Genomic DNA, 26,268 nt, shown 5'->3' on the forward strand with positions numbered 1-26,268 from the left:
TCTCTGTCATCTCTGGCCTGGCGATTCTGCAAGCGGTGGCTTGAGGGGGGCAGTTTCACTGCTCATGCAGTGTCGTGTTCCTTGGGCGGCTCCAGTTGATGAATGGGGCGGTGGGGGCCGCACCCCATTCATTCTCAGTGGGAGGCTGGATGGGGCAGAGAGGGGCATTTCACTGCCCGCCTACTACACAGCCTTTCAGTGTCCCTTGAACAGCTGCCCTGTTCATTCTCGGTGGGTGGCTGGTGATGCTTCAAGCGGTGACCCAGTTGTGGCTGAACGGAAGCCATTGAGGGTGAATGGGGCGGTGGGGGGTAGCATTGTAGTGTGCCTTGGGTGGCTGCCTGTTGAATGGGGGTGGTGGTGGGCGATTCACTACCCGCCTTTGGCTGCACCCTGTTCGCTCTTGGTGGGCTGATGCTGCAGGCAGCATAGTATATGCAAGTGGAGGTGACTGTGTGGTGGGTGGTGAATCGCCCCTCGCTGCTCCCATTCATTCTCAGTAGCAAGCCTGCATGTACTGTTACATACATAGTAGGAAGTTGTCTCTTGTCAGTACACCAGACATGCTGACAAGGGGTGCCTTCCTGCTGTGATAGCGTGTACAGTGCTGTGCAGAAGAGCTCATCTTAACCTTTTGTCTTCACCCTTCAACAATGTCTCTGAAACACAAATTTGATGCAAGTGCTGGTGATACAGTAAAGAAGAGAAAAACCATCCATCCATCCATTTTCCAACCCGCTGAATCCGAACACAGGGTCACGGGGGTCTGCTGGAGCCAATCCCAGCCAACACAGGGCACAAGGCAGGAACCAAATCCCGGGCAGGGTGCCAACCCACCGCAGGACACACACAAACACACCCACACACACCAAGCACACACTAGGGCCAATTTAGAATCGCCAATCCACCTAACCAGCATGTCTTTGGACTGTGGGAGGAAACCGGAGTGCCCGGAGGAAACTCACGCAGACACGGGGAGAACATGCAAACTCCACACAGGGAGGTCCCGGGAAGTGAACCCAGGTCCCCAGGTCTCCCAATTGCGAGGCAGCAGCGCTACCCACTGCGCCACCGTGCTGCCCAGAAAAACCATCACCATGGAAAATAAAGTAGAAATAATAATACAGTAGGTCAACAACAGCATTTATTAAAATAATGTACCTGTTCCAACTTACATACAAATTCAACTTAAGAACAAACCTACAGTTCCTATCTCTTATGTAACCCGGGGACTGCCTGTTTAAGAATAACGCAGCTGCACCAGGTGTAAAGGCGAAAGATGGCACCGTTTGGATGCATCAACAGGTCGGGCATCACCCTGCCAGTCAGTCTGCCGCGCACTTGTCCTTCAACGAAACAGCATATTGCTACATTGTTCTTACGTGTGAGTGGACATAACTTGCAGGGAGGGCTTCTCTTCTCTTTCTCCGATGTAGAACCCTCGTCTTCATCTGAGTTCACCTCTGTTATAGCATGTCTTTATTTGAAAACAGCAGTGTCAGATTGGGGCGAGCATGAACGTGACAGAGAATAAAACTGCATAAATAAAAAAAAACGCTAACCTTTACAAGTACCATAAATTTACACCAGCTGTTACAGACTCAAATCAAATGTATGTTTTTACTCTATAATAGTAAGAATAAGAGCAGCTCACTACTCAAAACAAAAGTGTCCAGGATTGAACCACGAACGTCTTGATTACGAGTCAGCAGTCCTTACTGCTGCACTATTAAAGTGGTCGTATTAAAGGCGTGTCAGTGTTGCACCCTAATGCAAGTTCTTTTCCTGCAGTTATATCTATACATATTAATAAAAGGCAAAGCCCTCACTGACTCACTGACTGACTGACTGACTGACTCATCACTAATTCTCGAACTTCCAGTGTAGGTGGAAGGCTGAAATTTGGCAGGCTCATTCCTTACAGCTTACTTACAAAAGTTAGGCAGGTTTCATTTCGAAATTCTACGCGTAATGGTCATAACTGGAACATGTTTTTTGTCCATATACTCTAACGGAGGAGGCGGAGTCACGTATCGCGTCATCACGCCTCCTACGTAATCACGTGAACTAAAAACAAGGAAGAGATTTACAGCACGAGTTAAACGCGGGAACGAAGGTAAATGACGTTAATTTTTGACTGTCTTTTAATACTGTGTAAGCATACATATTAACACATGTGCAATTAAACGTGTGCATTTACGGGGTGATTTCTCAGGCTTAAAAGCTCGCATTTATCAAACGCGGGAACAAAGGTAACTGACGTTGTTCACTGTCTTTTAATACTGTGTAACCATACATATTAACACATGTGCAATTAAACGTGTGCATTTACGGGGTGATTTCTCAGGCTTAAAAGCTCGCCTTTTACTAAAAAGGTAAATGCAAAACTATTTTCAATTATTCTATGATCTGCTTCTCACAACTGAAGGCACCGTGGCTGATGTTACGTCACTTGCTGTCCAACCATAAGCGTTACCTGGTAGGTAACCGGCCACTCACTTCACTACCTTACGGGAATCGAACTTCTGAGGTTTTCTTTTGTTCTTGATTAAAATTTAAAAGCAATACTTCACCGCTGCTAAGCCCCTCTAGCGCTGACGTCCGAGGTTCGATTACCGTAAGCAAGTGCAGTGAGTGTGTAATTACATTCACAGCATTCGTAGTCTGATTCACAATCTGATTGTATGGGTGGTTACCTACCAGGTAACGCTTATAGTTGGCCACCAAGTCAGGTCGAAGTGATCACTCGAGTAAAGGCAGCTTCACAAAAAAACAGATCCTTAACAAACTGTTATTACTATATTTTCCCTCAATTTAAAAAGGTTTTATTTTCTTCTTAATAAAAATTTAAAAGCGGTACTTCGCCGGTGCGAAGTGCGTGGATTTGACCGACTGACACATACAGACATATTCATGAGTGCAGGTACTTCGGAAAGAAAGCACCGTGTAAACCTAAAGTTTAAATTAAGTTCATAGACCTACAAAAGGTTGCCATTCATTTGAGGCAAGATTGCTTTTCTTCTGTACAACTATACGTTGCATTCTCAAGAGTGTGCTTGCACGGCTTCGGATATATATATATATATATATATATATGTATGTCTATATATAAATATGTAAGCTTATAAGTACTGCCTTACTTCTCTTTAAGAAAGGAAAATGTAATGATACTTGATTTAAACGATTCCATGTCTTCCTGGGTTTGCTTAGCTTATTGTTAATATCTTTACACGTTTTTTTAAGACTTATTGACTGAAACGGGCTTTCACGAAAAAAGTTAGGGCTTTGCTACAGGATACACCCTCCACAAGTTAAGCAAGTTAAAATAAAATATATATTTCTGTTTTATTTAAACCTTTTAAGTTCGTATGCATAGCCCCATTTGGCTGTTTAATTTTTTTTTTTTTTTCTTCAGTAATATTTAATCTCCTTAAAGAAAAAGAACATATCCATTTTACTTTTTTTGTATCTCTTTAGTAATATTTTAGTGTAAAAGGATAACCAGTATTTAAACCTTTTATGTTACTTTACACATTTATTTTACACAATGTTGAAAAATTAATAAGAAAGCTACATATTTTGGCAGCTGCTGCTTTCATTTTCAATGAAATGAAAAAAGCTCTCCAAGAGAAAACGTCAATGAAGAAGAAACAGTTTGCACTATCTAAAAAGGAGAAACCCTCATTTATAAAGGTTTGCTGCAGATGACTTAACTGAAAATAAATGAATAGTTCCTATGTGTATAATACATATTTATCTATTTTACTTATGCCTTTATTCCAGCAACTTGCAACATCTGAGGTACAATTTGTTACATTACTTTTGTTTTTTGCAGCACAGGCAGGTGAAATGACTTCCTTAGGGTCACACAGTGGTGTCAGTACCAGGATTTGAACTGACAAGCTCCGGGTTTGCTGAAATATTACTGAAGAAAGAAAAAAAAACGAAAACGGGCAAATAGGGCTATGCATACAGATGTCCATCCATCCATTATCCAACCCGCTATATCCTAAATACAGGAGCCAATCCCTGCCAACACAGGGCACAAGGCAGGAAACAAACCCCAGGCAATGTGCCAGCCCACCGCAGGGCGCACACACCAGGGACAATTTAGAATCGCCAATGCACCTAACCTGCATGTCTTTGGACTGTGGGAGGAAACCGGAGTACCCGGAGGAAACCCAGACAGACACGGGGAGAACATTCAAACTCCACGCAGGGAAGCGAACCCGGGTCTCCTAACTGGCAGCTTTCACTGCGCCACCATGCCGCCCGCATACAAACTTAAAAGGTTTAAATAAAACAGAAATATATACCTTTATTTTTACTTCCTTAACTTGTGGAGGGTGTATCCTGTAGCAAAGCCCCAAGTTTTTTCATGAAAGCCCCTTTCAGTCAATAAGCCTTAAAAACAGGTGTAAAGCTAAACTTGCAGCACCACTATTCAATTACACTTGCCTAACGCCTCTCCTAAGGGGACATACTGTGGGATCTAGGCATTAGTCAAAGCACCAATCACAGGCCCGATTAGAAAGCGGGAAGCTGTGATTTGTCGTCTCCCTCCCATGTAACAATCACAGCCCGTGTTATTATGCACTATGTATGTATGTATGTATGTATATATGAAGAGGATGGATGGATGGATGGATGTATATGTGTATATGTATGTATATATATATATATGTTGATATGTGTATATATATATATATATATGTATATATATATATATATATATATATATGCATATATATGTATATGTAGATATGTGTATATATGTATATGTATATATATGTTTACATAACCTCTTTAACACACTACTTCTCTGCTACGAAGCGCGGGTATTTTGCTAGTTCTTGAATAAAAGTATACTTGTTTTGTTATACTTGTACCTTTTGTGAAAGTGTTTATTTGAGATTTGGACTTCAAGCTTCACACATTATACACTTCATGTCAACATTTTTTCAATCATTACTAAAGCATGAAAAACGTTTCTGTTTTAACGATGTGTTCACATAAATTCTTGTAGACACGGAACACACATGAAATGCATGTATTCCAAATAATGATATATTATTTACCCTCTACAACCCCAGGCCACTCACATGCAGGTAAACAGACTTGAGCTGAGAGAACTTTCTGTCCTTTCGGTGTTGGTGGGAGGATGGATAGCAGGCTTGCTGCTTGTGTTGATCGACACATTTACAACACAAAAGACCTTGACAGATAGGTGCGAACGGATTTAAGATGGTCTGGGAGTTTTTTTGTAGGCTTTGGTAGTTCTAGTGTTAAACACAAATCCTAAAATGCACTGGGCAAACCATCTCTGTATTAGCAATGCTGCTGTGTTGCAGGAATAATGTAGTATTATAGTATAAATAAAAGGAACTGCAAATAAACAGTAAGCAGAATAAACCTGCCGTTTGTTGATTTATCCATTTTACAGTTTACTTATTCCAATGCCAGAGCATAATCTGGTAAGATAAGGTACAAGAAAGAAAAAACAAAACCCAGAAACTTGGACTTGGAACAAGGCCATCATAAACCTCACTTGTTCATACACTCACACTTGTTGATAATTGAGTCGCCTATCACTCTAATAACCACATTGAGAGGAAACCAAAGAAAAACTATACAGACAGGGTGGCAGAAGGTACAAACTCCTCACAGACAATCTCCAAACTTCACACAGAACCCTGCTGATGTTAAAAAAATGTAAAAAGGATGGTAATGTCCTGTTCTTAGCCTATTGCTAGACAGGGAATAAAAATAGAAGAATTTGTATTGTGCATAATGTGGGCTCTGTCTCAGTCTGACTGTTTACACTACTGCGTTTATTTCAATGAGAGCATACAGAACATATTAGTAAAAATATTATGTTACATTGGTTTTCCTTTAGAGCAGATTTTAAAATACTACTAATTGTATATAAAGGTTTCAATAATGTTTCTCCTCTGTATATTTTGAAGCACCTGTCCCTCTACATTACAAATCGTAACATTAGATCTTCGAATGGTGGTCTGCCTATTATTCCAAAAGCACAGCATAAAATAGAGGTGAAGCAGCATTTTACTGTTATGTACCAAAAATCTGAACTGCTTTACTGACAGAGATAACACCAGGCAACCACTGTGGACCATTTAAAAAGCCACCATTTAAAACCCACTTTTTTAGTTTGCTTTTCTTGTAATTATATTTTAGTTATACTTAATCTATTATCGTATTCTTCATAATCACTAGTCTCTACCTTCCTCAGCTTTCTCTCCTGTTGTGTTTTGTACCACCAACTGCTTTGAATCCCTTGGGATGAAGTCCGGAAAACACAAGGAATCACTTACATTCATTTATGTTAGATAGAATGTTCAGTGGGGGCTGGGTGGTCTTTTGGCCTTGGAACTCCTGCAGATTTTTTCTCTGTCCTACTGACTGACCACCTGACCTTATCAGGATATTCACCTTTAGACACTTGCATTATAATACAACCTGTATTTATAAGGATTTTAGCTTTCTAATAATTGTAAGTCTTATTTATGTAAGCTTGTATTGAGTCTCCCCTGTGCCTTTTGGCAAACTCTAGCCAAAATGTCATAAAATGTTTTTTTTTTTTTTTAACAGTAGCTTCTCTTTGCCACTCTCCCATAAACCTAAGAGTGGAGAAGCACCCAGAAAACAGATGTTCTCTGAGCAGTCTCTCTGATCTCAGCCACTGTAATTTTTTAGACCTCTTAGAAATTTACAAAACCTAACAAGGACATCAATCGGCTGCAATTAGTTCAGAACGCAGCAGCCAGAATCTTAACTAGAAAAAGAAAAACAGAGCAAATTTCACCAGTTTTACTGTCATTATGTTGGTTACCTGTGCCATTTAGAATTGACTTTAAAATTCTGCTTATGGTTTACAAAGCCTTAAATAATCTCGCTCCATCTTATATTTCAGAATGTCTTTCATCTTACACTCCAAATTGTAACCTTAGATCTTCAAATGAGTGTCTGCTTATAATTCCAAGAGTCAGGAGTAAAAGAATTGGCGAGGCAGCTTTTTGCTGTTATGCACCTAAAATCTGGAATACTTTACCAACAGAAATTAGCCTGGCTAATACTGTGGAACATTTTTTAAAACATTTCTAAAAACTCATTATTTTAATTTGCCTTTTTCGTAGCTACATTTTAGTTGTATTCCTTATAGACTATATGGGTATAGAGTTATCATATTTGTCATGGACCTGTAATCTTTACTAGTCCCCACTATTCTCTGCTGTCTTTTCCGGTTTCTCTGTGGTGGCGAGCTGCACCACCACCACCACCTGATCAAGATACCACACGGCCCCCTGTGACGATGGAATTAAGGCAGATGTCCAAGCTGACTTACGGATTGAGTGAACAAAAAGGATCGACTTACGACCATTTATGTTAGGTAGAATGCCCAGTGTGGGCTGGGCGGTCTTATGGCCTTGGAACCCCTGCAGATTTTGTTTTTTTCTCCAGCTTAAGTGGAGTTTTTTTTTCTGTCACCGGACTTGTCCTTAAAGAGACTTACCATACATCCTGACATTGTATATAAGGATGCAGCTTTTCTAGTTGATGTTTACCTGTTTTTAAGATCATTTCGATTTTTTTTTTCATTTTTTGTTACTTAATCTTTAATCTTATTTGTTTTTCTTTTCCTGCGGTGGGTTGGCACCCTGCCCGGGATTGGTTCCTGCCTTGTGCCCTGTGTTGGCTGGGATTGGCTCCAGCAGACCCCTGTGACCCTGTGTTCGGATTCAGCGGGTTGGAAAATGGATGGATGGATGTTTTTCTTTTCTTGTAACTTTGTTTTCCGTCTCATGTAATGCACTTTGATCTATATTTTGTTTGTACGAAAATGTGCTATATAAATATAACTCCTTCACAATTATCATAGGTCTGTTGGTGGCTTCCCTCAACAGACGTCTTCATGCATGATCATTAGGCAGATTTACAGCAGTCCAATACTTTTTGAATATAAATCAAGGGGTATTATGCACAGACTATGTAACACACTAGTGAGGCCACATCTAGAGTATTGTGTGCAGTTATGGTCACCACATTGAAAGAAAGAGACATAGCAACACTTGAAGCTGTGCACAGGAAAGCAACCCAGTGCATCCCAGGACTTAAGGACATGCTGAACTCTGACAATTAAACTTGTTTAGTCTCGAGCAGAGGAAAACTGGGTGGGGACCTACAGCCAGGTATTAAAGTCCTTAAAGACATTGATAAGGCAGATCCAGTAGAATTCTTTCAACTTAATGGTGAATTATGCACTTGAGTACACTAGTGGAAATTAAGGGGAATTGCATTTAGGACTGAAGCCAGAATGTACTTCTTTACGCTGTGATGGATGGCCAGGGATCGTGTCCTACCGAGAGGCCTGGAAAAGCAGGGGACCAGGAGAAGGGCAATTCATACCCCGGGACATGAGATGGCAGCCCCCCTGGGTTGCATCGGGGCCACGGGCTTGGGGCTTAGAAGCTAAAACCTATTGGGGTCCATAGCCACTGCGAGAGGGCACCTGGACAGCTCCAGAAACAAGATCTGCAGCACTTCCGCCACCCCAGGAAGTGCTGCCTGAAGAGGAGGTCACGAGCAGTGCTTCCGCCATACCCGGAAGTGCTGCCGGAGGTTAATCGGGAAGCACCTGAAGCACTTCCGGGTGCACTATAAAAGGGGCCGCCTCACTCCATTCAAGGCGCTGGAGTTGGGTAGAAGAGGACGGAGCTTGCGAGGAGACGAGTACAGGCAGCAGAAGACTTGAAGAAAAGGGACTGAGCCTTGTGGGTACTTTGTACTATGCAGAGAAGAAAATAAATGTGTGTGTTTGGACATCGTGTGTGTGTGTCTGCATGTAGCTGGGCTGGTCTTGTGGGAGTTGTGGGAATCTGGAACAAACTTCCAAGTTATGTAGTTAAAGCAGAAACCTTGCCAGCCTTTAAGAAGTAGCTGGATGAGATATTGGGACAAGTTCACCATTAGCTATAACATGGAAGCTTGATGGACTGAATGGTCATCTCGTTTGTCAAATGTCTCAGGTTCACATGTTTAAATTTCTTAAGGACTAATTTAACTGGGCCCTAAGAGACACTCAGTGACTTCTAAAACCAACTGGCTATACCAGTGATTAGTTAGGCATATCATTTTAAAGGGTATAAATATTTTTGCAATCTGTTATTTTGTGTTTTATTTTTTTTTAATTATTTAGACCACTTTGCAGAGATCTGTTTTTACTTTGACATTAAACTGAATTTTTCTGTTGATCATTGTCAAAAAGTCCAAATAAGTCTACTACGATTCAATGTTGTATAACAATAAAGAGTGAAAACTTCCAAGGAGGTGAATCATTTTTAGGTGTTGCATGCATATGCCCGTCTAAGTAAATTTGTGCTAAATTAATTGTTTGTAGGCTGCAGGGTTAAAATGATTGCTGTTGCTCTTATGCTGTGTGTCTATTATAATCATTTATTTTTATGAGTATCATCAACTTAAATTCAATACAGTAAAGCACTATAATATAATTTAAGCTGTGCATTACATTAAAAAATGAAACATTTTTCATGATTTATATACAGTAATTTAAATACCATTTATGTAAGAATAAGACAAAAAATGGACATAATTTATTCTTTCCTTACTGAATGCCATTTTCCATCTGTAATAATGACATAATGTGTGCAAAAGTTTAAAGAGTGAAACATTTTTATATGTTCTTCCACAGCAGTATCATCAGCAGCGAACATCTCTTTCACAAGATGTCTCTTCTCACCTCTTGGAGGGTGATATGCTCATTAAAAGCATGATGCTAAAGCACCCTGAAACATCCATCCATCCATCCATTTTCCAACCCGCTGAATCCAAACAGGGTCACGGGGGTCTGCTGGAGCCAATCCCAGCCAACACAGGGCACAAGGCAGGGAACCAATCCCGGGCAGGGTGCCAACCCACCGCAGGACACACACAAACACACCCACACACCAAGCACACACTAGGGCCAATTTAGAATCGCCAATCCACCTAACCTGCATGTCTTTGGATTGTGGGAGGAAACCGGAGCGCCCGGAGGAAACCCACGCAGACACGGGGAGAACATGCAAACTCCACGCAGGGAGGACCCGGGAATCGAACCCAGGTCCCCAGGTCTCCCAACTGCGAGGCAGCAGCGCTACCCACTGCGCCACCGTGCCGCCCCACCCTGAAACATTTATTTTAAAACGCAGTAAGTATAAAATAACATGACCATGTACTCTTCAGATATTTTAAAGTAGGAATTTTTGTTACCGTTGTTTCACTCCAATTTTTACAGACCTTCTTTTCTGAAAGGTTAACCATTTTGTACTGCTCATATTTTGAACTCCTGAAACAACTATTCATGAATGTAGATATTACTTACTTGCACAGTCTCAACCAGGCTAGCAGAATAGAAGGGCATTGCGACCACAAATGTCAATCTGGAAAACAGAACGGGGGAAAAACAAATTATTGTGATGTAACTGGTCACCGCATTTCGTTGAAACTCTCCTGCATTGATAAACCAGTCGAGCAGTTTATTCATTATTGTGCAGACCCTTTAATCAAGTGATTTGTTCAGCCAAGTATCACTTATGTCTTTTGGACAACCTGGGAATGCTAAAGTGTCTAATCCATCACACCCAATGCATCTCGTTGTATTTTTCAAAACAGTCTTACCCATTATAGGACAGTGGCTGTGCAAGCAGTAATAGAGTAGACCGACTATAACAATATGTTGTTTAAATACTTTCAGTATGGGCTCTCAGCATTTCATTTCTTTTCTTTCTTTCTTTTTTTTTTTTTTTACTTTATACTGACTTGTTGCAAGCAATTAAACAAAATTTAAACTACACCTATAGCTTTGTGCTCTGAGAGTGACACGACTGAAACGTTGGTTCACACAACACAAACTGACTGAAAAGACTGTACGACGTGTATCCTTAGATTTACAGCATATATTGTGTGATTTTTTTTAAACAGAATCTCAATGCAACTTGATTTCATTGATTCATCTTAACATTGCTCTCCTGACGACCATTAAAATATCGGGGATGTAATTATTGTATGTGACGTGTGTCTGTAACAAGAACGAAGGCCCTGCACATCAGCAAAGAATGAATGTCTGCTGAATATGAAGCTGCATTTAGTTCTGTATCATTGAAGTAAAAATCTTTATTCAGTCAGAGAAATATTTTTTTAAACTGAATGCTACTTTTTGTACTTTCATTCATTATTCATTTATCCATTTTCTTAATCCACTTACCCAGGGTGCAAAGCAGGAACAATCTCTGGAGAGGGCACCAGCTCACTACAGAGTGTTATTATGCTCACTTTTTTATTGTTCACAGAGAGTTATTATGGAAACTTTTTATTTTATTTAATTATTGTTTGTTATTAATGTTATTAAATTAAATAATTGTTAAAAGTTTTGTGCTTTTTTAAATTACCCTGATTATAGTCTCGCAGGGCCAGTCATATTGGAGACAACCATGAGTGAACTTTGCTAAAAGGGGTGTAGGAACAATTTGACACCTCACTGAGCACTACATTTCTTAACCAATCCAACAACTCATGAAGTAGTTGCAGTGATTTTAAACCACAGTGGTGCTCTCGTTAACCTGGTCTGATGGGCAGCAGTCTAAAACTAAAAAGACCCCTACTGAACATATAAATAAACGTGTGTTATGTCTCCAGAGAGCTCATGGCATGTGTTAAAAATAAATATAATCTATTGCTCTCTAAAATCAGAGAATACATTGACATTCAAAGATATCAATACACTAATAATAGTAATTCTTTACATTTATATAGTGCTTTTCTCACTGCTCAAAGCTCTTTCCACACAGGGAGCCAACCCTGAAGAGCCAAAGAAAAACAAATCAGATTAAATATTATTGCAAAGCAGCAGCACTATCACTGCGCTCTCTGTTGTTCACAATTACGGCCATGGTGTTGAAGTCAATGTGAGATTGAAAGACTTGGCATGTATATTCCTGAAAATATAAATTGCAAAATATGCACTAGAAGTCAATGGTGTGTCACACCCTGTCAAAAGAAGGTGAAAAGGATTTCTGTTAAGAGAGCTGATAATGAAAAGCCACAGGAAATGCAGATTTCAGTACTCAAACCCCCCCCCCCCGAATCAATACATTGAACTATAGCACCCAACATCTTACTGCATGTCTAAATGAAAAACTAAAGTATGCTAACATTACTGTCCAACTGGAAATGGCAGAATAGCTGCAGAGTTTTAACGCGCATCATGTCCATAGACAGTAAGGCTTATCCTCTTTAATAAAATCCCTGTGTGCGTCCAGGTGTCCGTGTGTGTGTGTCTTCTGGTAAAGTGCGCATGCGCGGGGCACGGTGTGATGTGTGATATTACTGTCAGAGAAAATTACAGGCGTTTTATGGAAATACAAACCAGTATTACTGCGAGAGGAAATTAAAGGTACACAATACAGTGACGCATATTACAGCCACATACAAGCCAGTATTACTGTCAGAAAAAATTAAAGGCACATTATCGACGCGCACGCCTTTATTACCGCCAGAGAAAATTAAAGGTATATTACGGACGTACAAGCCAGCAGACGTACAAGACAGTACCTGTATTACTGTCACAGAAAATTAAAGACACACAATACACGGCAGCAACCCACGAAGAACGGTCAGCTGAGCAAGTAAACATCAACAAAAGAAAGGCTGAAAGACAAAGAAAAATACGACCAACAAAAAGAATGTCAAAGTCCCTTGCCATTTAATATAGACTGTTCCTACTAATGTTTATGCACTACTGTTCTAGCGCCCATTATTGTAACAGGCTTAATGACTAGTCTAATAATAAATGCTGCAATTATGCCAAGTAGTGATACAATAGTCAACATGACAGAAAGATATCATAGCAGACAGAAGCCCTTCTCATAGGCACGGGGCCAAGTAGCAGCAGTGGTCTATGTAGGTGTGCGATTACAAAGTACACATTATTAATTAAGCTTCTGTTGCTTTGAGCTACAAAGCTCTTGAATTAATAACAGTAATTTCATCTTCATATATTTTCTCAAGTGCAAGTCTTCTGCTTTCTCCCTGCAACCCCAGACGTTTAAAGTGTACGGACTGGAGGAAATTAAAAGAAACCTTGTGGATGGAACCTTTTCGGCGGTGGATATCACTGCTATACGCTACAAATGTTGTCCGCAGACGTGTACTAACCATGAGATGACCCAGAGTAGCACAAAGCAAAATAACAACAATCATCATGACCATTAAGCAGTTGATTTAAAAACATGTAAAAATTACCACAAAAATCTACAATTGTAAACACAAAAATATGTAATGGAAATGGTATTGTGACCAAGACAGTGACATTTTCCAGGAGGGACCCAACACGTAGCACCCCTGCCCCTTCTGCTATATCTGATTTATGTTGGAAACATTGAACAAATATTAAAATCTTTACAAACAGCAGGTTCTGGTTGAAAAGGAAGACCAAAAAACATCTAATACTGGGAAGCCAAATACCACCACAGTATAAGCAGAAGCCTCAAGATGGAATCTACAGTAAAATGCAACAGGTACAATGTATATTTAAGATATAATACTGTGAAGTGAAAATGTGCTTAAAATGTTAGAAATTCTAACACCCCAGGAGACCTCTATAAACCTGTTTAAAAGAATGAGAAGCCCTTTCATGGTCTCAGACTCCGTGAAACTTCAGTGAATGCTCATTTTTGCGGCAGTTTCCACTAATGTTTCTAATAGCATTCAGACAGAAGCCATCTTGAGGGTCTTCTCTGTGGAGAGCTCTCCCCTTCATTTGCACAGCTCTCCTCCAACTATCCTATGATGGCGGGATACCCACAACTTAACATATTCCAGTTCCCCAGACACCGATAGACTAGTGTGATGACAGTACATAAGGTTGGTGCAAGAGTACTGTGCAGTTTATTACAACAAAGCAGGCAGTATCCAAATAAACAGTGTGGTGCAGTTTCGCCAATAAGTAAATAATCCAGTAAAAACCAGTGCTCATCATGGGAGATAAAATCGGTCAATAAATAGTCAATCCACACAAGGCTTAAAATCAAGATTAAAATGCTGAGATAAAATCCGGATATTTTTCTTTCCTCCACCAGCAAATCTCAGAGCCCTTCTCTTGCCTCTTCCTGATCACCCAGAGATTTCCACAGTGGGGCTGAGATGCGAGAAAATGCAGTCATTCATTACGCAGCCAACTAAGCCGTTCACTGCTGGGACTCCATCATCCCACCATCAACCTTTAGGCATCCATCCGTAGGACAGCCCTCAAAGCCCTTCAGCCGCTCCCACTCAATGGATGCTCAGCAGGAGTGAACCACCTTTGAAGGGCCTGTGGGGCATCTCCCCAACCACCATGCCTCCTAACCACTGCATTGGCTTGAACCCCAATCTCTACTCTTTCACTTCTTAACTCCCCCAATTTCCATTCTTTGTTGATCTCTTTGGACTTCAATTTATGTTTTTCCTCCTTCTTTCTACTCAGGTTCTTTTATACTTTTGTGGGTGCAGGTGCTTTGCTTCCTGACCAGCAGAGTGTCAGTGAGGAACAGCTAGGCAGATTGGGCCTGAATATTAACAAGCAATTGGCTAGTTTTAGAAATAAACACCCCGGGGAGCTTTAATGAAATGGTGCCCCTTCTTTCTTTGGCTCATGACTTAAAGCACTTTATCAACTCCCCTTGTAATTTTTATCATGAAAAAAGTCAGTTCAAAACACGAATACATTTTGTATTTTAGATTTAGTCCCTCAGTGTCACAGCAAAGGATGCTAAATTGGGCTGCCTTTCCAATTACAAAGAAAAAACAAGTATCAAGATCTTAAAAACGAAACCTACACTTCCTAACAGTAATATTTACAGTAACATTAACCGACCCAAACAGGATTTCTGTTTGTTGCTTGTTCAGGCATACTTTACTTAAACACACCCCACTCCTACAGATAAACTTGTGCTGGCAAGACATTGTTTTTAACTGCTGACATTTAACTAAATTCATTTTACATGAAATTAAATGCCTACATTGGATGGAATGTTATTAGCAATGATAACCTTGAACAAATTTACCACCAATTGACATTTTGGAGGAAACCATTCAAATCATTAAACATTCAGACAAGAGGTATGAAAATGGTTTGGGGTATTGATATACCCACTGACTTTATAATGAGCAAGCGTCCAACTCACATCTCAGTCACGGCTCTTGGCATTGGAACCTCTGCAGACATTTATTTTTTTCCCCAACCTCTTGTGTCTGGATGATTTTTTTCTGTCTTTCCCAGCCATCTGAACTTGTCTTGGGACTCATATTCAGTGTCTTATAAAACAATACCATATAAAAGGACTGTACTTTTCTATTTATTAACTGTATATCTATTATAGTGGGTCCTCGGGTTACGACACAGTTCCATTCCTACAACAGTGACGTAACCCGAATTTTGGTGCAAGTCGAAACACACCCTAGCCTAAGTCACTTACCTATCCTAACACATTTGCAAAATCATAATCCAGAACATAAAAACACAACTAAGCCACAAAAAAAGGAAAAGGACATAAATATACTGTACTGTACTCTGTACTGTAGTAACAGAAAAAAATGACAAAAAAATGAGTGTAACAAAAAATTCCTAACCGTTAGTCCTTCTCATCTCTTTACAATGTCTAATTTCACTTCCATTGTGATGGCTTTCCTCTTCGTCGAAGCACTACCATCTGAAGACTCTGACTTTCATTTAGGAGCCATGATAAGGGCCAAAAAGTCGCCAAACAAAGCAACACAAACGGAAGAATTGTGCCACACGCAACCAAACTAGTTCACCAACTCCCACACTCATATGCTGCGTTACTGCGTATTCTTCTGCGGCGTGCAACCAAACTAGTTCGCCCACATAGTCTGTAAGTATGACACGAACGATGTAAGCCAAAACACTCGCGTCTCAATTTTTTTAAGTTTTTATGGGAGTGAGCGTTGTAAATTAGAAACGTCGTATGTCAAGACGGTGTAACCCGAGGACCCCCTGTAGCTGGGTTACTCGAGCTCCTTACTCTTAAATGTACCATATGCACAACTTTCTAAGCCCACTTAATCCTGAGCAGGGCTGTGGGATAGCTGGAGCATACTGCTGCAAGTATAAAAGACACAAGACAGGAATGATCCCAGGGTAGGACGCTAGACAAGTTGAAAACACACACACACACACACCATAGACAGTTTAGCATTGCCAGTCCACCTATGCATGTCTTTGGACTGTGGGAGGAAACCGGAGCACATGGAGGAAACCCATGCAGATACAGCAGGGAGATCTCAGGACATGAACCCTGGTCCTCTTACTACGAGGCAGCAGCGCTACCTCTGTGCCACCCACTCTTCAACATGGTACATGTAGTCGACCTTAAGTGAAACATTCCTGTTGTAGATCAATTCTTGCTTTTCCTAGTGACTTGGCTTGTGTTGATGGCCATTGCAAAACACAATTTTACAGGAAACTGTAGTGTAGTTAATAGAAATAATGGGAATTTTGGGTAAAAATATAATTTCACATTGTAGCTGATCCTGTAAAACTCGTAGCTTCAGTCAGATTTAAATGTAACACTTTGATGTATATTGTTGTACCATTACAAATTTTGGAATGTTTAGATCAAAAGCAATATACGCTGAATAACAGCTTACTTTTAACTTATTACATTCAGCATTGATGTTTACAAGCTGCACATTTACGTGTCCCATGGAATAAATACAACATTTTAAGCAAGATGTGAACAGGTGAAAAGAAACAGTATTGTGAAGTATGTACAATGTCCTCCTTCTCTACGTCTTGTTTGTGTGGGACCCCTTGACTAAGCATTAAAACCGACCAAGGCATACTGTCGCCTCTTGCATGTATTGAAGCCAGGACTTGAAGTGAGCTGACGTGCTGAACCAGCAGTTCTCTCTTACTACTTTATGAACTGGAGAATGAACTGGAAAATATAGCAGCATATAGGGGTCTGACCTCCAAGTGGGACACCGCAGTTCTCCGCAATACTGCTTGTGTTTTACCACCAAGATGTCCCTCTAATCCCCATTCTTTGAAGTTTATATATGTAAGAGCGCTGGACAATTGAATCTAAACTCATGCCTCATTCCTTTGTATGATTACAGTCTCAACACTCAGCTGTAAAAAAAGGATGTGCTGCCTAAGAATTTCCCAGTTAACTTAAAAACCATACATGTTGGCTACGTCTTTAAAACATCACATGATTGCAATCAAATCCGTCAAGGCATTTTTGAGATTTTTGGGGTATTCAGTTTTTCTATCGGGGTTTCCCCTAGGTATTGATATATCGAAATGTCCTTTCTTAGCAGATACCTACTGACATTGATGTACCATCCTGCCAAATTTCAACTTTTTAACTAAACAGTAAGATTTGATGAGTGAGTTGGTGAGTCAGATATTTTATGTAAGTGCGTATTGATTTTGTTTTGTATGTTACCAATTCATTTTCCCTGTTATCTAATTTTATTTTTCTTTTCTTGCAGATATTTCTTTGACAATTTGTAAAGCACTTTGCGCTACATCCTGTGCATGAAAATGTGGTTTTGAAATAAATATTGCTGTTGTTGTATGGAGTGCATTCTAGCTGAGAAGGAGACAGAGTGTAACAAAGGATGGCGCATGTCCCAGGACTCTTTCAGTTTGCATTTTCTACCTGGACCAGCGTCTTCATAACCCTGATCCTGAAAGAACAGCATGGTTTCAGTTAAATCCATTTTTAAATAGGAAGTCTTTTGTCTGCTTTAGTAAAAATTCTTTTGTTATGAATCCTTCTGTTATTGTCAAAATTCATTCTGCAAATTCCAAACTATGCAAACTTCTGTTTCACTTTCTGAAGGCATTTTTTCCACAGTGTCACAAGGAATGTTGCGGTGGCATGAATGGATGCGGTGCATGTCAGAGGATAAGGATGCACGAATGGTGTTCAGGACATCAGATGGTGACACTGAAGGTGGGGTTGCACCGCGAATCCATTAGGGTCTGCTGATTTTTACATTAGTGATGGAGGTGGCGAGCAGGAAAGTGTGTGAAAGATTGCCATGGGAGCACTTGCATGCCTATGATCTCATTTGATGGCAAACACTGAAATGGTAGCTGATTTGGAAGAAAAAGGCTTCAAGGAACAACCCGGTTTATGACTGAAGGTGATAGGAGGAGGAGGTGTGGAAGAGGTGGACATTGGGCAAAACTCAAACCAATGCACAGTTTTTAGGAAGTCGGTTAATAAAAAGATGAAGAGGTGTGAAGGAGAGTCTTCAGGTGGCAAAATTCAACACTTACTATAGAGAATGTGTGGCGGGGTGCAGAATGCTGATGCACAAAATGTAAATTGAGATATCTGCAATTCTGTTGTTTTGTAGAAAGTAGTGAATTTAAGTTTGTTAGATGGTGTGGAGCTTTATGCATGAAAATTCTGATGGGGCCATACCATAATCTTCCTACATGTGTGCAGATGCCTCCAACATAAAAATTACCTTGCCTAACTAAGTATGTCTGTCCCTCTTTTCCTAATGGAGTACAAAACATGCAAGTTTACATACCTTTAACATTTCAAAATGTCAAATCCAACAGTGGCAAGCTGGTGCTAGCCCTGTCTTAACTGACATCTGATCATTGTGATAAAATCAGCAGAAAAAATAGAGCAATATAGTTTATAATGTTTGGACTGGGCGGTCTCGTGGCCTGGAACACCTGCAGATTTCATTTTTTTCTCCAGCTGTGTGGAGTTTTTTTTTGGTTTTTCTGTCCTCCCTGGCCATCGGACCTTACTCTTATTTTATGTTAATTAATGTTGTCTTATTTTAATTTCTTACTTTGTCTTTTATTTTTCTTTTCTTCATTATGTAAAACACTTTGAGCTACTTTTCTTGTATGAAAATGTGCTATATAAATAAATGTTGTTGTTGTTGTACTGTGATACCATCACCAGGCAAAATGCAGCAATATACTTTTAAACGTGAAAAGGGAGCTGAGCTGTACGGCAAAGCTCTCAATTTACCAGTCGATCTATGTTCCTACTCTCACCTATGGTCATGAGCTATGGGTAGTGACCAAAAGAACGAGATCATGAATACAAGCGGCTGAAATGAGTTTCCTCCGCAGGGTGTCTGGGCTTTCCCTTAAAGATAGGGTGAGAAGCTCAGTCATCCAGGAGGGGCTCCACCGCATTGAGAGGAGTCAGATAAGCTGGCTCGGGCATCTGATCAGGATGCTTCATGGACGCCTCCCCTGGTGAGGTGTTCCGGGCACGTCCAACCAGGAGGAGGCCCCGGGAAAGACCCAGGACACGCTAGAGGGACTATGTCTCCCGGCTGGCTTGGGAATGCCTCGGGATTCCACCGGAAGAGCTAGAAGAAGAGGCAGGGGAGAGGAAAGTCTGGGCATCTCTGCTCAAGCTGCTGCCCCCGCGACCTGATCTCGGATAAGCGGAAGAGGATGGATGGATGACGTTACAAAAAGTGAGCACCTCATAACCATCTGCTGCTCAGAAAAAATCAACTGGCTATGAACTACCTAATTTAAAACTGCAACACTTCAAGCCTGAAATTGACCAGCCCTAAGGTGAAAAAGAACAAGCCAAAATAACGTGTACTACACAGAGTACATACACTGCATAAGCTGAACTGCAAGCTGCATGTCTAAGAGCAGCACCACCAATTGTGGAAAGTTGTTTGCTGGTCAGTGTGAGGTGGACTATGAGGTTCTTTAAAACAGAGGAGTCATACTGCTGGCTTCGATTCCATGAAGTGTGAGGAGAACATGTTGGCTTCTTTGGTGGCTTTTTCAAATTTAGAGCAGCCCTCATCAGCAGTGAGTGAAAATTATAATGCTGTGTAATATCTTGAGAACAATGTGCATTTTTTCAGATTGCTGTAGCTACTTTTAAGGGAGAAAATAGTAGTGGACTGGCATCTGTTGCCTAGCCTTGACTGTGAAAATCTCAAACCCGAAAAGTAAATACATGATAGAAGTTTATTTCTTACTTCTAGTGAAGAAATGCCACTGCTTAGGTAGTGAGTGCAAATGAAGGTGTGTGCACAGCAGCTGTACCACAGGTGAGAGGTGTGTGGGGAAAAGAGTTTGGAAGCTGTTCCCCTTTCTGACTTCTAAAGGAGTCTCTCCAGAATTAGGCCAAGTTTATGAAAGCTTGCTCTGTGGGAGTAAGACATGGCCGATTAAGTAGAACATTTTCCAGGTCTGGAAAAAATGGAGATGATAAGGATGAGATGGATATATAGAGTGTCACAGAGAAAAGTTAATTGAAAGACTTGGTGTGGACGCTTGGTAGGAGGAACAAAAGTTAAGATGAAAGTTGTGGGAATGAGGCTAACAGGAATGTCATAGAAAATGTGGTTAGAGGCGTTGTCCTTTGAAAATTATCCAACAACAAATAATTTCTGGGACCATAGAGAGTGCCCACAAATTTATTTTCCTCCAAACAACTAACCTGTGTAAACCTGGAAAATAGCTGTGAAACCAGTATTGATAAGAAGTGCTAAAAATGGGGATAAACTGCCATATTTTCAAATGGAAAAAGTCTACGTGTTACTTTACTTTTCCACTTCATTTAATTCCTAAGTGTTTCAGCACAATGCAAAGACAGCGGACCAGCATCAATCAATTCACTACTGTCTAGCCAGTGAATGGTTGGCTGGTCTGAAGCCAATCATGTCATCATAAGGCCCAAGAGAGGAAGCAATCCTGAATGGGGCATAAATCCACCACAAAGTAAACTCACTCACACTAGACAAATAGTATAACCTTCATGTCTCTGGATGTGGGATGAAAACCTGTGTATTTGCATAACAACTCAAGAGGATGTCATGCAGGCAGTAACTGGGACAGCACCAGCACTATGAAGGTGTGAGGCAGTAGGTAGTGCCTGCCATAGGGCAACCGTGCCATTCACAGACATGCAAATGATAATCCTTTCTACTACAGAGGATCTAATTCACTGTTACTTGCATATCAACTAATTACTTCAAAATACTTGCGTTAGAATAAGACGGCATCATTTTCAATTTCATCTCTTTGAGTGAATTCATTGTTGGTTACATGCAGCTTTCTTAACTTTATTAAATAATGAAACATTTTTCAGCAAATAAAATTCTAAATTTTTACAATAAAAACACAATCAAATATGATAACTACTTAATGGACAATGTAATTAAAGGTCATTATAAGTGACTTATTAAGAATATGGTAGTTTCCAAGGTCAGAATTGGGCAAGAATGAAAACTTTCAGTTTCCTTTCTGTACAAAACCACCTGCAAGCACCTTTTTAGCTTTTCTTTTTTGGTTTTGTTTTTAAATTCTTTACCACTAACAGGACACAAAAAAGCCTGCCCACCCTCAAAAGAACTATTTTATCTTATATTGCTTTTGTCTATATTGGCTAGTACTACCAAACAAAGGAGTGCCTATAATGGATCATAACCTTTAAAAATGAAAGTATTCATCCAGTAAATGCTAGCCCGGTATGAAATGTTTACTAACATATGGGTTCCTCAAATTATATTTACCAGCTAAATACATTCACTGTTGTCAGAATCATTTACATTTCTTATAAGAAATGAAATAATTTGTGAAGGCTTATATTTTCTGAAGCAATCAAAACTAAATTAAACAAACATCAATACATATTAGATGGTGATCACAAGTATAAAATCAATCAGTCTCAGCTAAATAGAGTTTAAAAGCTTACTCTGTTTACTCTAATTTGCATTTGCAAGATAAATTCCCGTGTGTGCTCCGAGCACTAAATAAATTTCATCATAAATTCTGCCAACAACACTTTGGGGAAATAACCAAGCAGATGGTGAACTAATTTTCCTCATTACAAAGTTAACAGAACATCATTTTATCGGACAGTATTTCAATATTACACATCAATATGCAATTTTGGTAATGCAAGTTTGATTACATCCTTTAAAATTACCTAAAAATTTGTATTTATTAGAGATATAAATTAAAGTTAAAGAACAAATTAGATGCATCATTTAGTCACACGGGCAGCACGGTTGGGCAGTGGATAGTGCTGCTGTCTCGCAGTTAGGAGACCCGGGTTCGCTTCCCCAGTCCTCCCTGCGTGGAGTTTGCATGTTCTCCCCGTGTCTGCGTGGGTTTCCTCCGGGTACTCCGGTTTCCTCCCACAGTCCAAAGACATGCATGTTAGGTGCATTGGCAATTCTACACGGTCCCCAGTGTGTGCTTGGTGTGTGTGCGTGCCCTGCCCAGGGTTTGTTTCCTGCCTTATGCCCTATGTTGGCTGGGATTGGCTCCAGCAGACCCCCGTGACCCTGTAGTTAGGATATAACGGGTTGGATAATGGATGGATGGTTGGATTTAGTCACACACACAATGGCCGATATCGACTGCACAAACAAAAATTTAACAAGGTGTCTGCCCATTTCTCTGTAGGGTTAGCTTTGTCTACCATGGAAAGAAATAAATAAGGGATGGCTTTCCTGACTGACTGAGGAGTACAAAACTAAGCATCAAATTAATGTTCTCCATATTAGCCGTAGGGCATTCATGTATAAAAGAGTATACAAAGGACTACCATAATGTGGTCATAGAATTTAACAGAGAATTGTCAAGATATTGAAAAAAATTAAAATATGAAGTAGCAAGTGTGTTTGTTTCACTAGCAATTGTGGAAAGCGAATTTTGCCAGAATTTATTTATTTGTCATACTTTTGAGTATATTCTGTATGCTCTTGTTTTTTTCATTTTTTTTTTTTTTTAAATAAAATACACACACATACATTTACTGTAATTGCCAAATGGGATGGTTCCTTACTCAGACGGGAGGTTCCAAGAGGACAGACAGGCATCCCGGCCAAGGGAGAGAAAAGTACCATACCCAAACAAGACTTCTTAGCTGGACAGGAATCCCTAGGCAGATGGACAGGTGTCCCGAACAGTTATATTTTTGCACATTTCATGACCAGGATTAATGAAAAGGACAGGAAAGGACTGTCTCTGAGGCATGTTTAATACCTCCAGACGCAAGATGGCAGCGGTTCTGGATATCAGGACCTGGTTGGAAACCAGCAGGGAATGGTGGGAATTGTAGTCTGGAAGCTCAGGTCTGCTGAGGTCCGTGGGTGCCGCAAGAGGGCACTGCAGGGAGATACACTCTCTATTATTCGGGACTTCCCTGTGACCCAGAAGTACTTACAATGGACCAGAGCCCTAGCACCTGAAGTACTCCCAGGTCCTTAGTAAAAGGGACTGCACTGCCTTGTCCAGGTGAGTCGGAGCTGGGAGGAAGGAAGGCAACACTCGACTGGGAGAGAGCAGTGCGGTGAAAAGAGGGAAAGTGAGAGACAACTTGCTTTTGTGCTTGTGTATACATGGTATTGGTAATAAACACTCATTTGAGTTGAACCCTGGATTGTGCTTGTGTATTTGGGGCTCCCTGGTGCCCCCTAGCCTTCACAATACAACACATTACTGTGTACAACTGCTGGTGCCAGACGTGGTGGTTCAAAACATCACTGAAGCAAACAGAAAGGATACTAAATACTCCAATAACAGGGCTCTGCAACAGCTGCATGCAGAGAGACATCTCTGAATACACATGGACCTTGAAGGAGATGTGCTACAGCAGCAGAAGATCAAGTGGCTTCCACTCCCATTATATAAAAAAAGGGAAATGAGGCTGTACTGGGTACAACATAACCAAAACTGGATCCCAGAAGACTGGAAAATGTTACCTGATTTGTTATTTGTTATAAATGAGTATGTCCTTAGATGTTAACTGCTTACTTGTACCTGAGCTTTGGCTTCCCACAATCACATAGATATAACTGATAGATAGTACTTAATTTGCCCCAAGATGGAAGTTAATGAGCAAAACAAGTGGGCAGACAGTATAACCACCATCAAAAGCATACAGTCTGTGCAAGACTACATAAAACATCTCTAGTTAGCAGACTTTCTGTTTTAAAGATGACTGCATGGTTAAAATTGTTTTTCTGTTGCAGGTGCTCTGCATTTGGTAATAACATATCAAGCCAACATACATGCAACCACCTTAATTATGTCTCTTATGCAATTATGCAGAAATGATGCACAAAATAATATTGCAAGTCTTACTGTTTATTACTTTTTTTTTTTAGAAGTTAGATAGAGATCTGGTACTCCAATAGATCTTACCCTTTCAAAAGTAAATGTCCAGCAATTTGTTTGGGATTCCACTTCCGGGAGAGTTCTCTGGAATTAGAACATATCAAATATGTTAAATTTTAATCATTAAAATACTACTTTTCTATTAAAGTATATATAACAATTACTTTAAAATATATATACATAGATTCTAAGAAATGAGGATTTAATTTGCATTGATTGAACAGTTTTTGTTAAAATGTAATGTACAATAGAAGGTCACAAACTTTAATGCTAAATTGCAAAACAGAGGAAGAAGATGACATTTTTTTTCATTTTATTTTTCTGCTGGACACTAATATCTAAATAAATACCGGAACTAATAACAATTGGGGGGAAAAAAATCACTGCAGCACATCTGCAGAACCTGACATGTTGGCTACCAGTACAGAAATGTAAATAACTTTACCATTTTAGAAATGTTGCACGTGTCTAGGCAGAATATAAAACTCTTATTACTTCTCTGTAATGAAGAGACAGCTGAGCACACTACATCTGTAGCAAATGAAGGATAACTCTGTGCTCTCCAAAATAAATTACATTTTTTATAGATAATTATAGAAAATTATTTTAATAATCTGAGGCCTAGCTCCAAACTCCCACACCAAGCTAAAATTTTAGAAAAGGTAGTTGAATGACAGCCAACTGTGTCGCTTAATAAATATCAAATTTTAGATCCATTTCAGTCTGCCTTTAGGAAACAACATTCCAGAAAAATGGTACTTCTTAAGGTGGCTAATGAACTTCTGATGGCTGCTGATGCAGAGGACAGTTCCATCCTTGTACTTTTGGATCTTAGTGTAGCATTTGATACTGTAGACCATACACTCCTAATTAATAGGTTAAAGCGTTGTGCGGGTATCACTGGGGCTGCCTTAGACTGGTTTACTTCTTATTTGGCAGAAAGGAGTTTCTCAGCGCGAGTGAGTACCTGTCAGGTCCAGAATCCTTGTCGTGTGGTGTGCCGCTCAGATGTTTTTGGACCAGTGCTTAATTTCTTTGTACATTCTTCCTTTAGCTTGAATTTTAAGTTCTTTTAAAGATATCTCATAACACATTTATGCTGACGATATTCAACTTTCATGCTCTTTTAAACCACAACACCTCCACAAGTTATCTGCCCTGTTCGAAATTAATTAATGGCTAGCTGTTAATTTTTTTACAACTCAATTCTAAAAAAACTGAGGTTTAAATTATTGCCCCATTAAATCCGCACACAGACATCAATCTCGGGTTATCGGTTATTTCACCCAACTTTACATCCAACTTTATGTCCAGAACCTGGGTGTTATGTTTGACAAGTCTTTAAACCTTGATGCTCATGTTAGGTCTTTATCTCGCTCTCATTTTTATCATCCGAGAATTATATCAAAGCTAAGAACAATAGCATTGAAGGCTGAAATGGAGACGTTACTGCATGCTTTTATCTTTTCATGTCTTTATTATTGTAATTCTTAATTTACAAGATTAAACAAAGATATTGCTGCTGCGTCTCCAGCCTATTCAGAATGCTGCTGCTAGATTGTTAACCAGCTCCAGTAAGTGGTCTCATATTACTCCGATTTTATCTTCGTTTTATTGTCTTCTGGTGGAATTTACAATTCATTTTAAAATTTTCGGAATCACCTATAGAGCTCTGCATGGTCAGACACCACAAAATATTTCCAATTTTTTACACCATTATACTACCAGTCGCCCACTTAGGTCATCTAACCAGGGCCTTCTTATTGTTCCACAAACTCGGCTGTAGACTTGTGTTCCACCAAAATGATGGAATAGCCTTCCTTGTGTTTTACAGGCTGCTGATACAATTGGTACATTTAAGAAACAGTTGAAGAGGCAACGGTTTAGGTTAGCATATGGGTAGCCTTTTTTTGGCTCTTCCATTTTATGTTCATTTGTTGAAATGCTAGCTTAATTTTATTTTTTACTGTTTGTAACTGTGTGTTTTAATTGCTTTCTATTGTTAATTATTTACCTTACCAGAATTACATACTCAAGCTACC

At 39.9% G+C, this 26,268-nt stretch overlaps 1 protein-coding gene across 1 annotated transcript in view; it reads right to left on the reverse strand.

Annotated features, from left to right (window-relative positions):
• Positions 1-26,268, reverse strand: part of slc25a46 (solute carrier family 25 member 46) — a 71,145-nt gene that overhangs the window by 9,347 nt on the left and 35,530 nt on the right. The window contains exons 6-7 of the mRNA XM_028804825.2: positions 24,254-24,310; positions 10,403-10,460 (exon numbers count right to left, since the gene is read on the reverse strand). Coding sequence (XP_028660658.2) covers positions 10,403-10,460; positions 24,254-24,310 — 115 coding nt within the window. The remainder of the gene's footprint in view (positions 1-10,402; positions 10,461-24,253; positions 24,311-26,268) is intronic.

The sequence above is a fragment of the Erpetoichthys calabaricus genome, chromosome 7 (genome assembly GCF_900747795.2).
Source record: "Erpetoichthys calabaricus chromosome 7, fErpCal1.3, whole genome shotgun sequence".
Taxonomy (NCBI): Eukaryota; Metazoa; Chordata; class Cladistia; order Polypteriformes; family Polypteridae; genus Erpetoichthys; species Erpetoichthys calabaricus.